This window comes from Nothoprocta perdicaria, unplaced genomic scaffold (assembly GCF_003342845.1).
Source record: "Nothoprocta perdicaria isolate Ctin4 unplaced genomic scaffold, notPer1 scaffold_22, whole genome shotgun sequence".
NCBI lineage: Eukaryota > Metazoa > Chordata > Aves > Tinamiformes > Tinamidae > Nothoprocta > Nothoprocta perdicaria.
The window spans coordinates 2310323-2322916 of NW_020455415.1; the positions used below are offsets into that span (position 1 = coordinate 2310323).

At 43.5% G+C, this 12594-nt stretch overlaps 1 protein-coding gene across 1 annotated transcript; it reads right to left on the reverse strand.

Moving 5' to 3' along the window:
* Positions 1–5954: 5954 nt before the first annotated feature.
* ESX1 (ESX homeobox 1) lies at positions 5955–12197 on the reverse strand. The gene is made up of 5 exons (XM_026039023.1): positions 12057–12197; positions 11835–11974; positions 11659–11704; positions 7816–8102; positions 5955–6617 (listed from the first exon to the last, which is right to left on the reverse strand). The coding sequence occupies exons 1-5, from the start codon at positions 12195–12197 to the stop codon at positions 6392–6394; spliced, it is 840 nt and encodes a 279-aa protein (XP_025894808.1). The 3' UTR covers positions 5955–6391.
* Between the last annotated feature and the right edge of the window lie 397 nt (positions 12198–12594).

A 12594-nucleotide genomic window follows, 5' to 3' on the forward strand; every position in this document is an offset into this window, starting at 1 on the left:
CGAAGGTTATCCTTGCGTTCTTTACTAAACTGAATACMTTAAGGGATGGGAGGCAGTATTGCTGAGCAGTGAAGACTGGAGACAAGGAGTTGGAAAAGTGGTGTTTTTTCTAGGTATTCTGCCGCTGTTATTAGGTAATTTGTTAGCTTCTTTATGTTGCAGCTTCTCTGTGCTGTGGCTCCTTCATCTCTAAAGGGGATAGATCGCCCCATCTTTGGTTCTCTAGAGAGCGAGGTATGTCTGTGGGTCATCTTTGGGACCTGGAAATAGTGCACAAATGAATTGCATTGGGCAAGATGCATTGTGCAAATGAAGTGCAAGATTTTTTTTTTTTGGTCTTGACTAAAACACAAATATTTCTTAAGTTGTGGAGAAGCCCTAGGTTTAGGTGCTAAAGTGAGCTTGTTCTCATATTCATCAAACAGTTTCATGCCACTTGGTGGGGAAGGAGGTGGAAGAGCATATTCTTGGGGCCTTTAACCTGCAGGATTTGCCTTGAATCTATGGTCTGTTCAAGGCAACACTGGCAGATGAAAAAGCAGATAGTGGCCACATTTAACTTTTAAGGGCAGCCCTTGTTTACCCCAGTCTGCCAGGCTGTATGGGATGTGCTGTATGGGGACCATAAAATCCAGGTAGGATGAGGGCAGAATGAAAGCTCTGACACTGTCTGATGTCCAAACTAACAGCAATGCAGGGACTGCAGCTGAGAGCCCTGGTGAGACAGCCCCAGAGAAGAAAAATAGAGGGCAAATGCAGGGTGTTGGCTGCTGCCAGGCTCTGAAGTGTCAGTGTGGGATGTTTATTGACCTGTGTTTGCCAATAGCTTGTGTTTTCCTTGGAAGACATCAAAAGAGAGGAGATGTATCTTCTTTTCCAGAGATACTAGCTTATTGACCCTGATATTCTGGGGACTTCGGTTGCTTCTTGACTGAGGAATTTAGGCCCTGCTGTTTTCTCCTAGAACCTGCTGCATGCTTGCTTGCTGACTGTGCCTGTAGTTTTCCTGCAGCAGCAGATTGCTTGGCCAGCTGCCTGTCTCCTTGCTTTGGCAGGTATTTGCAGTGAGATGAGGAGCTCAGCTCTGCCCTGTGTGCTGCTGATGACTAATGCCCACTTCAGGTTCAGGCTTCATGTGCATGTGGAGCAGCCAAGCTAAGTAAAGGTCACCGGTGCATTTGTGAAAGGGAAGCACTGTCGTGCTCTGATAGCCTCTGTGTTAGTGAGTGGTTCCATGTATACACAGCAACATAGACTGTAACACAACTGCTGCTAGCTTGATTTGTTTATATGTAGAGTTGTTTTATCATGAGGTATACAGAAATGCCCTGTTCTTAACTGTATTTTATGCAATTATGTTGGTTGTATAGCTCAAGTAAGTGAAGTGCAGGTGCGTGCATGTCACCATGTAAGATTTATTTTTTCTTTCTTGGCAGCTTTAATTGGTTGTGGTCCGTGGTGTTTAATGACAGGTCTGACAACTAAGATGTGCTTAAAATTTTAGCAATAACAAAAAGAAAGCTGTCACTTGGGGAAAATCATCTCAAGTTTGTGGATCATGTCCCGTATAGTCTTCCTTTTATTTCAGGAATCTTTTGCAGGATGAACAAGTACAGCAGAATTGTTGCCTGGCTAGAGAGAAAAGATTCACAGAACTGTAAGTAGAGAAGTGCTTATTTACCTGGGTTAGATTCAAGTCAGCACATCACTATTTTCATGTGGGAGAGTGTTCTGATTTATTGTTGGGAATAAGGGAAAAAAGTAACATCCCATTCTGCAGTTGGCAAAGTTGCAGTGAGGACCCCATTGCAAGCGGGTGGTTTACATCTCATGTAGCTTGAAATAAAGGAATTGCTCACACATTCATGATCAATACAATTACCACTACTTTACATGAATTAAGTAATTTGTATGGTATTGCTGTTTGGGACATTTGTATCCCTATTCAGAGAACTTTTTCAGTATTTCAGCCCCACTAATGGTAAAGGCAGGTGCATGCCAGTTACCCACAAAACCAAGGCAAAGCTCTATGGGGAAACTCTTTTATGTCCATCTAGATTTGAATTTGTAGTCCTTTTCCAATTACTGGGCTAATTGTTTAAGAGATTGTTAGACTAAAAAAGTTTTTAATCACTAATCTGTTTTTGAAAGGAACTTAAGGGCTCAAAACCTGAGCTACATACTTCTTAAATTAATTTTCTTCATGAATACTTCTCTCTCAATACAGATTTGTGAGTCAGAACACCCTACTGTGCTTGTTTCTTTGTCTTTTCTTCAAACACCTGGCCTATTATTCTCCTTTTTTTTTTTTTCTCAACAAAATTGCTCTTTCTTTGTAGACAAAGTTCTGATGATATTATGCCTCTGGAAATACAGAAATTTACCCAAAGACCTGTGTTATCAGAGCTGGACTTGTTAGGCTTGTTTAGCTTGTTCTCTTCCACAATTTAGCCAAATGTGAGTACTCTTATAGAAATATTTGCCAGTGTTTCTTGGAGAGATACCAATATCCTGCAGAATCTTCAAACAAAGCTCCTCAAAAGAATTGTGACATGGAGGATAAAGTCAAGAGGTTTAATTCTGAGGTTGAGTTCTTTCTCCATGTGGGCTAGAAGCTGGAGAAAGTCGGGGGGATGTATCTGAATCTTCGATGCTGCTTGGAAAAGCTTCCTCTACACTTTTGAATTCAGGAAAACCAGACAAACCTGAGAAAATAACCAGATTTGCAGGTCTGCCTCAGTTGGAGCCTGTGCCAAGAATCCTGTGGATGTCACCCAGAGAAGAATAGGGCTGTAACCTTGACTAAAAAAACTTATTCAGATGAGAGGGATAGGGTCAAATTCTGCAGTCTTAATCCAKGTCAATGCAAGCCTTGCCTGAATCAGGACTAAGGGATTTAGTGCATAAAGCAAAATAAAATGTCTAGAAAGAACTGCAAAGTTCAGTGTGGAAAGCTCCCCACTAAAGGGCTGCTCTGTTTGKAATGTGGGATGTTGCTCTCTTCCTTGCATGGAAGGAAATGAGGAAAGTGAATGTTTCTGCATGATTTTTGACCCATGTAGAAGTTTTGACCCATGTAGAGCTRTGAACCTAGGCCAAAGGGTTTTACAGTTTAATGCTTTTTTAAGAAGCATTACAAAAATGCCACCCATCACCTGCTCAGCAAAACAAAAAACTAACCCCAAATCATATATGAAGTAACCCTGATGGTGTGGGTGAAGGTGGGAAATGCTTTCTTTTCACTACCCATATATTTGCGCTTGCAGTTCTCCAGCAAGGGGACGCTGGCTAGCAGAAAACATCTCGGTCCTCAGCCAACAGGAATCTAACCACGGGTAATAAGAACCTCAGCATCTTTATTGTCTTTTTAATAGCTGAGCCCATGATAACTTGTATTTAAGCCTCTTTATTTAGACTTGAATAGAAGAACGTTTTTGACTAAGTAATTCTTTCTCCCTTGGTGTGGTACTTTATTAAATAATAGTAATAATTAATATGAAAAGCTTGCTGAGTTCAAACTTGGCAGTTTTGGTTAGAGACACACTTTGATTTCTAAGGTAATTTCAAGTATTGCCCATGTATTTTTATAATATCATTATCTCTCACAGCTGGCTTTTCAGTTCACATGAAGAAACAGAAATTTCTTGGAAGGACTCATTAAGGCAGAGAAAATGAAAGCAGTCTAAAGAATCTCTCTGCATTTCAAACCAAAACAGGATGACACATCAGCAAGTTGTGTTCTCTACTTGCATCCATTGGATSTGCTTGATCCATGTCAGATACCATCCTCCACCCAAATGGGTGGGTTGCTTTTATTGAATCCATAATATAATTGGGTAATGAAGACATTTTGCAATGCTTTCTTCCACTGCTTTCCAAGGGACACTTGGAAAGAGCAATCTCAAGTCAAACTGGCAGGTATTTAAGTAGGAATCCCGCCCTTGTATGCATGGTGGCAGATCTTGATGTAGGCCTTTAGTTTTACTTCAGTGATAAAACTGCAGTTAACACAACGACATCATTGCTTTCCTTCTAATCCACTTATTTAAAATTGAATTGCTGGCTTGGTTTCATGGGTGCTTATGTTTCTGTTGCTACTTTTGTGGCTGGCGCAGGTCAGGGTATTAATTCCTCTGGACTTGGGGTGTCAATCCTGCCACAGGGGTGTCGAACCCAGCTCTCTGGGTGAGGCCTAGTGCTCAAGTGCTGTTGAGCTGGGCAGGCGCAGCAGCTCTGGCTCTGGTACGAGCTATAGTGCAAGTGAGCAAAGTTACTTGTCYCTGCATGTTAATTACTGTCCGTGAAATGATTCCTGAGTGTCTGTAGCTGAGGGGGAGCCGCCAGTTATTGGATGAGAGCTATCTCTGATGTAACTGCTGAAATGAAGGGAATTTTGGCTTAGGGATTTGATTGTGTGAAATCTCTGCATCCCTGTAGTCAAAAACCATATTTCTGCCGATTGCAAGGGACCTGGTATTTCACCCAATGTATTGAAACTGCCATCAGCAGTTATTTTTTGTGTGTTAGCTTCTGGTATAATTTCCTAGGAATACAGCTTGGCAATACAATTACTGCAAAGATCCTTTCGGAATGGCTTTTAGACAGGGTCAGCATCAAGCCATGTTGYTCCCGCTTCTATAAAATAGCGCCATGGGCTGCTTCGCCGCAGAACCTCCTCACGTGTCTGCCCCTGCCTGACTCGCAGAGCGGGGCTCATGTTACACAGGTTGCTTTTCCTGACAGCAAATGCCACCACCTTCTACCTGCACTATCAAGAATGTCTGAAACAGAGGTAGTTCTGGTCATGCAGTAGGTTATGACTCAAACTCAGTCTGAACAGTTAATAGTTGGGAAGAATGATTAACTTATCCAGCAAACGTCTTCTGTGTCAGGTATCTAGGTTTACAAGTGAAGTCCCAGATATCTACAGAAGCAGCAATGAAGGTGCTGGACTTTTATACTCAAAACTCTAACAAACATCAAAATATTTGTGTAATATTAGTAGTCTTAGAGTTACAGTTATGTGCATCAGAGTACAGTGAAGCTGTAGAAGTTCTAAAATACATAAAACCYTGGTTCTCTATATTGAGTTTAGTGTGTAAGAAAAATCTTGAGGGACCATCACTATCAGTAAATGAACTCCATGATGCCCAATCAGCCCACAAAAACAGAGCTTCCTTGGAGAGCTGCTAGGGATGTGGCAAATGTTCAGATCAAGTCAAATGTTCACCTTTCTGTTGTGATTGCTAACAACAGAATTAGCATTTCCATAACTACTATTTGCACAGTGCCGTGCTTGTTTAATCAGCCCTCACAACAGCCCTGTGAGGTAGGCAAGTGAGCTGTAAAATGACGATAGTGATGCTTACCCTCGCTTAAGACCAGAGGATCAGGTACATGGGCAGGACAGTTCTCATTTCCATCCCACTGATAGGGACGTACAGAAAATGACTTCTCTGAGGCCAGAAGGGGAGAGAAGATTTTTATGAATTTTGCTCACTAGGGCTTCAGTTCTTGCTTTTTTTCAACAGCATCCAAAGAATTTAATACTTTACATTTAATTTCAYTTGAATTCTGAATCTACTCAAGGCATGACTCATCTGGAAATGTACAAATGATGTTAGCTTCCTGGACTTGTATTATGTGCTACTAATCATGCTAAAAGTATTCAACACCCTTCTATTTCCAACTATTAGCTATTTACTTTTACCTATACATACATATAGAGGACTAAACATGCTTTACTGCACCTATTTTACAGGACACAATTTTCATATACAAATGTTGAACTTTTAATTGTTAAAACATTACCACCGTTAACAGAAAGCGAACATGTTTATTTTTCAGTTTGAAACAAGATACTTTATACAAACCTAGTTCTGAATCAAAAGTCTATGCAGAAAATAGTCCACATCTCATTCTTGSTAAGTTTGTCTAAAATGCGAGATTTCACTAGCATTTTTACTTCAACATGAAGCATGATCTCCAAGTTAGAAACAGACTGTATATGAATTCTCATGTTTCAAGTACTGCATCTAGGTGTTCCTCCTGAGGAATGAGTTAGAGATTCCTACAAAGAGTTTTGAGCCTTTGGACTAGCACTCGGTGCCTGTGTGGATTTCAGTGCCTCAGTTTTGCGTTAGCTTGGTTTATGAAGAAGGGACAGTTCCTGTTTATATTTCTGTAATGTCATAAATTCACTGCCTATAGAAATGATGAGTCAATTTGCTACATGATTTCACTTTATAACGAGGGAAGCCTGTTTTGGTAGGGTTATTTCCTTTCAGTCCATTTCTGAAAAGGCAGGAACTACAACTTTATGTGCGTCTCTAACAGGAGCTACTTGCTGAAGAAAGCACTCGCTTTGCCCTCGGTGGCTGTGGGAGAGCTCCTAACAAAGTTCTTTGTTAGCGTTCGTAAGACTGGAGATGAGGTTTAATTGAGGGATTTGTGCTGAATGTTCTTTCGCTTTGAGTCTTAGCGTTGCAATGCTCGACGTTTTCCTTTCAGCCGCTGCTGGATCAGTGAAGGCAGTGAGAGCAGGGTCTGACGGGGGTCCAGGAGCTTTCATTAGCACTGAAGCTGTTGTCATGAGAGGATTTAAAGCGTTCAGAAACCTGTATTTGGAAAAAAAGTCAATATTATCCAAACTAAAATTGTTTTGGAGAACAAGTACTTGTTAATCGAATCACAGGATTTGAAGTAGTAGAAAATAACTTGCTAAAATTTCTAGTTTCTTCTAATTGTACTTTTTTGTTTCCAGGATATATTTTATTTTTGTTTCATAGTACAGTGCTTTGCTCTTAAAAATCACATTCAATTAAAATAAAGGCATGCAGATACCTAGAACAGCAAACATTTCCTTAACTCCTAATGCTACGTTTTACCCGAACAAACCCTGAAATGCTGTAAATCAGTCTGTACTATGAAAACAGTAAACCACCTCATAAAAAGAGCAATCTTTTATATCTGTTTGTGTAGCCAATTTGTCTGACAAGTTGTTCCATGTGAAAAGCAGCATAAGTCAGTGTGGCAGAAAGATCCACCTGTTAATGCAGAACTGCACACAATATAAGGTATCATTTCAGTAGGAAGACAGCACTATCCTAACMTATATAAAACAACCTCTACATGTGCATCCTTGTCTCTCTTTTATGGGGTGCACTAAAACAGCAGCAGCTCTCTGATGAATTTCAGGTTGCTGGGCAAGAAAGCCCAGGAAACAGTTTCAGTTGAAACAAAGTGCTGGCGGTCCAGTATGTGACCACAGCAAACGGGACGGAGGGTTGGGACAGAGCTCTGGGTTGGCTCTGAGCACAGAGAGAGGCAGGCTGCTTGCACTGCTCTTAGCAGCAAGTAGGGACCAGTAAAATTTCTTTTTGGAGCTTTGTCATGCACAGAAAGCCAATCTCCTCGTCTAACCTCCTGGGAAGAAATGTTTAATACCTTCACTCTGGCAAATCACCTAGAATCTAGGTCTGTCTGCAGTCCCATCTTTACTGTGTGCCAACTGCATCAGCCTGCAAAATAAGGATGGAGCTGCAGGCTACAGATTAGATTAGATTACAGCAGTCTATTGTGAAGACCAACAGTGACACCAACGCGTCACAAGTAGGCATAACCATTGTTCAAATAGTAATTACAACATTTTTAATGTTCATCTTAAAGCCAAATTCTACTAGCTATCAGAAACCAGCTCCCTTAAATTTATTTTTACAAGAGCATATTTAATGATAATATATGCAAATATCAAACTAATAGAAATAATATTTCTGAACATTTTTCAGGTTTAGGAAAGAAAGCATTTGATACTACCTTCCAAAATGTGGGCTTAAAATGGGATTTCTGAAGAGAGAAGTCCAGGTAAGACTGCTGAGACCAAAAGTCCCCAAGGTTGAAGGACTAAGGGCTGGAGACATGGATGGCACAGCCAGTGTTGAAAGAGGCATTGACCTCCATGAGTGGTCTAGGAGAGGAGAAGGGCTCAGTGGAACATCCAAAAATAGACCAAGTGGGTGCGTTAAGGAGATTCCTGGAACAGTCCCCAGAATTTCATTTTTTTCACGTTTCCTCCACTTTGCCCTTCTGTTTTGGAACCAGACCTTCAATGAGAAAATATAAAGGCATTAGCTGAACTCACTCTGCAGTTTCTCGTACCATTTGCTGCATGTAGTGATACAGACAGCAAAATAATTGACTGTTAGGCCAAAAAAAAAGAACACCTTAAAGATCCATTCATAAAATCCTTTGTCCATTTATTAGCAAATAATCAAAWGACTGTTACTTATTTACTTTCAGGCATTTAAATAACACCAGTTGTAGAGTGGTTTGGATGGAAACCCTCTACCAACAGGGTGCTGACAACCTAACCCATGAGGCTGGGATGTGTTGTAGCCTTGCTCTTTCGAGTCTCATGTTGTTCCTGCACCTATCAATGACACTTATTCTTTTAAAGTAGTTCCTCTGAGGTTCTTAGGTCCCAGCTGAGGAATCGCTTACTTCAGTCCTATATTGTGTTTGTTCTTGTGCGTTTACACTTGGGAATTGCTGTTCCCCTGGAGTGCCGGGGAGATGACTTGGATTATGTGTTMGGTATATAACAGAGCGGGGTGCACTGTACAGGGGAGATGCTCTTAGAAGAAAAGTCAGAGAGCATCAAAGCTTGGAAGTTGGTACTTGGATTTGTGAGTGCCTGACTGGCTTTTTGGCTACTTATGAGGCAACCACAAACTTKAAAGAATCAAATGTCTTACAAAGGAATATCTAAACCAGCAAAACACCAGACAGCTATGCCTGTGCAAGAGAGAGCCTGCACCTAGTGAGTCTGTATTAATCCATGCGTACGGACTGGTAAGAAAAATGAGCCCAGTTACTGGGAAGCATGCGACTTGAAATGACTCCTAACCATTAATCCTAAATATAAGCAAGTGGAGTCTAGCTGAGATCTCACAAGGGAAGACACTTTAGAGGTGCTCGTGTTCTCCATTAGAATAAATACCAATAGGGATGCTTCTTAGACTGCAGCCAGGTCTTTCCTAAAAGGACAAAACAGGTGCAAAGGTATTCATTTCCTTATAAATCTTAGCATTATTCTTAAGCTTCTTYGTAAAGAAAAATTTTAACATGAAATGTTAATGTGTACTTTTCTGGATTTTTTTTTATGCTGAAGTGAATACATTTGATCAGRCTTGTACTCTGACTGCAAAATAGCTTTATTTAAATAGGGGTTTACAACCAAACTGATTTGGTATTCACTCACAATTTTGTATTTATCRGACAGCATGGAATTGTCTCTGTAAATACCTAAAAATTGTGTTTAGAAAAAAGCACGCTTTCAGTTCATTACTGGTACAAACTTACCAACRCAAGTGATAAAGGGACACAGACATACCTCATACTTTACACTGATGTGACAAGCAGCTTTCCAAATTTTGTGCATATATTATAATCATTAACATTCAGATTAATCACTTTGGAGCTTTTGTTAAGCAGTTTTCTGTTGCTTTCAATGAAAGGCTTAAGATGCCTTTAGTCTATTTTCAGAATCATTTGAAGTACTGAATTAAACATAAGAGATATGACTATATTAATCTTAAGAATTTTCAAAGTGTAGTATCAGTGGGGGGAAAAAGCTTGAAAAGTACATTAAGAGTTCAGGAAAGAAGGCATTTTAAACTCAAGTTTCATTTGTACACTAATTATTATCCAAATTACTTATRTAATTACTAACATTGCACATACTGGACAAAGGGAATTTAAGTCTTTTTAAAGGAAAAATAGCCATCCAAAATTAGATAGCTTTCTTACTGTCTTTTTTTAATAAAAATGTATCCTATCTAATTGTGGTAAGACTTATAAATATGGTTATGACATGTCTCTGATGTAGCCGAATACAGGATCACTATCAGAAAAGAAAAAAAAAACTAGGATTCTATTAGATTAAGTTAATATTTTGCTGCTGATGCAATTTATTGCATTGAATTACTCATGTAATGTTTGACTCTTCACATTAAGAAACTTTCCTTTAATAACCGTTTCTTAATTTTCCTCTAGACCAACAACATGAATTGGGAGAAAGAGAATGGCAACAATAGATGCAAATTCTGACGCTCATGATGGATTTGCATTAYGAAAAGGTTTTGAAGGCTTTTAGACTACCCCTTTCCCAAGGTAAGGAAGGACAAAGATTTCTGCTGCTTTGCTCTGCTAAGTTATCTCCTGTCTACCACAGGACAAGCATGGGGCCAGAGCCATTCCAGGATGCAAGTGCTGACCCAAAGCCAACTGAAGCCTTGTGGSAAGAGCTCACAAAGAATATTGGAGGAGAAAGGCACAGCACTCCAAGATTCCTCATGTCCACTGGGGACACACAAGCTCTGGTATTTTTGACATTAATTCCTTATCACCTACATCAAGCCTGAACTTTTCTGTCTCTTCCAGATAAGTCATTAGAAGTCACTACTGAGGGCARGGAGAGGATAGAGCACGTAAGTTCTTTCAAGTCCATAAAACAGGTGCAAGTGCATCCAGCTATGGTCAGATGAGTAAATTAGGGAGCACGGAAAGGAAGGTTCGTACTTACAAGGGCCTTGTCTGAAGATGACGCGTGTTAAAATAGAAATCGYGAGCCTTAGACTGCATCATGGATCCAGTGATTGAGATAATGACAATTTGTACAGCAGGGCTCTGGCACTAACAGTAACAAAACTGTGCAGGAGTGAAGAGGACTGACATGCTGAGCAGCTGCACTCGGCTCTTCAGCTTCCGTGAGCCTACAAATGCCCAGGGTTGTGCTGGAAGAGTCGTTCAGTCAACATCTGACATCCAGTGCAAGCCAAGTTTTAAAAATGTTGATGTCAAGCAGCAAAACTTCCAAAGTCTTCATCCCCTACTTTGAAGCTACTTTATATATAATATATAAAACATATATATAAGTTAAAAAAGCTAATGTTTTCTGTAGAAAGGAACTTTTATCTTATGTAAGAGAATAACAGACTACTTTAAGAGGTTAACTATGAATGTGAAGAGTCCAAAAAAGCTACAAAGCTTATTCCTAATTTAATTCTGCTCTTAGAACTGYGGGCTGTTAGATGAATTAATTGTGTCTCGATCCGTATGCTTCATGTTCTGTAGRAGCTGCCATTATTACAGCTCATAATTCCCATGGGCAATTTCTAACTGTCATCTGAGCGTCAAATTATTTCATTCACTTTAYTCATTTGGAAGTTTAGCTGATTTTTTTTTTCAGTTAAGTTAGAGGAGAGCAGTGTAAACTGCTCTGAACTGTGTAAATTCTTCAATTTTAGGTGCCTCACAGAACTGCTCACTTGCTCRTACCATGTTGCAAAAAGCTCTATTTTTGTTTTTCTCTAAACCTAGGAGACGGCACCTGCCTTTACCCYGTGGAGGCGGCAGCAGCAGCCGGGCACCCGGACTCTGCTCGGGGAACCTTCCCGAGAAGCTGCTGCTCCTGCCTCCAGGTAACCTGCCCCTTGCTGCTGCCTTTAAAACTAAGCGGACTAACTAAACCCACCCCGCTCCGCACTCGCCACGTGCCCCGTGTTGGTGTGCGGCGGGTCCCTCTGGCCGTTAACGGTCGCGCCCAACGGTCGCGGCGGCGCCCAACGGTCGCGCCCAGGCCCGCGGCCCCTCGCTCACCTGCACGCGGGCTTCCGTGAGGTCCAGGCGCACGGCGAGCTCCTCCCTGCGGGGCAGCGCACACSGTTAGCCGCGGGGCAGCGGGCGCGGCGCCCGGCGCGGGGCAGCGCGCGGCGCCTCGGCGCGGCCCTGCCCGGCGGAAGGACGCCCCCTCCCGCCGGCGGGCGCGCCGCTACCTGGTGAACACGTCGGGGTAGTGGCACTTGCGGAAGGCGCGCTCCAGCTCCTCCAGCTGGAAGGTGCTGAAYGTGGTGCGGTAGCGCCGCTGCTTCCTCTTGAGCGGCACCGCCGCCTCGCCGCCCCTCGCCGCCGCCGGCTCCCGGGCGGGCGCGCGCGCTCGGCCGGGCCGCGGCGCCGCCGCGCGCTCCTCGCCTGAGGGGAGAGAAGCGGCCGGTTACCGCGGAGCGGCCGCGGCGCCTCCCCCTGCCCGCGCCCCGGCGCCCCTCACCGTGCCGCGCCGTGGCGCCCAGGATGCTGTCGATGAAGTAGGAGGTGAGCAGGTGCAGCGCCGGCGGGGCGGCAGGCGCCGAGCCCTGCATGGCGGCGGGCGCGGGGCGCCGCGCCGCTCCGCGTTTTATGGCCGCGGGCAGCGGCCGGCTCGGCGCCCCGGCGACATTAGCATTTCATTAGCGCGCTGGCGTCAAGCGGGGGTGGGACGCGCCGAGCCCCGCTCCCGCGTGGGGGCCGGGCCGGGGCCGCCGCGGCCTCCCCCCCGGGCGCGGGAGGGGAGGCTGGGCCGGCCGCCGGGACGGGGCCCGTCTCCTGGAAGCCCTCGGTGCTCCCCGGGCTGCGCGGGTCCCCGGCCGCTGCTCGGACGGCAGCGCTTGCCCCGCAGCGGTCCTGGAAGCGCTTCCCTGCACGCAGGCAGCTCCATGGCCCTGCTGGGCTGCAGGGCCAGCACCTGCCCAAAGTTAGGTGACAAGGTGACCCAGCCCT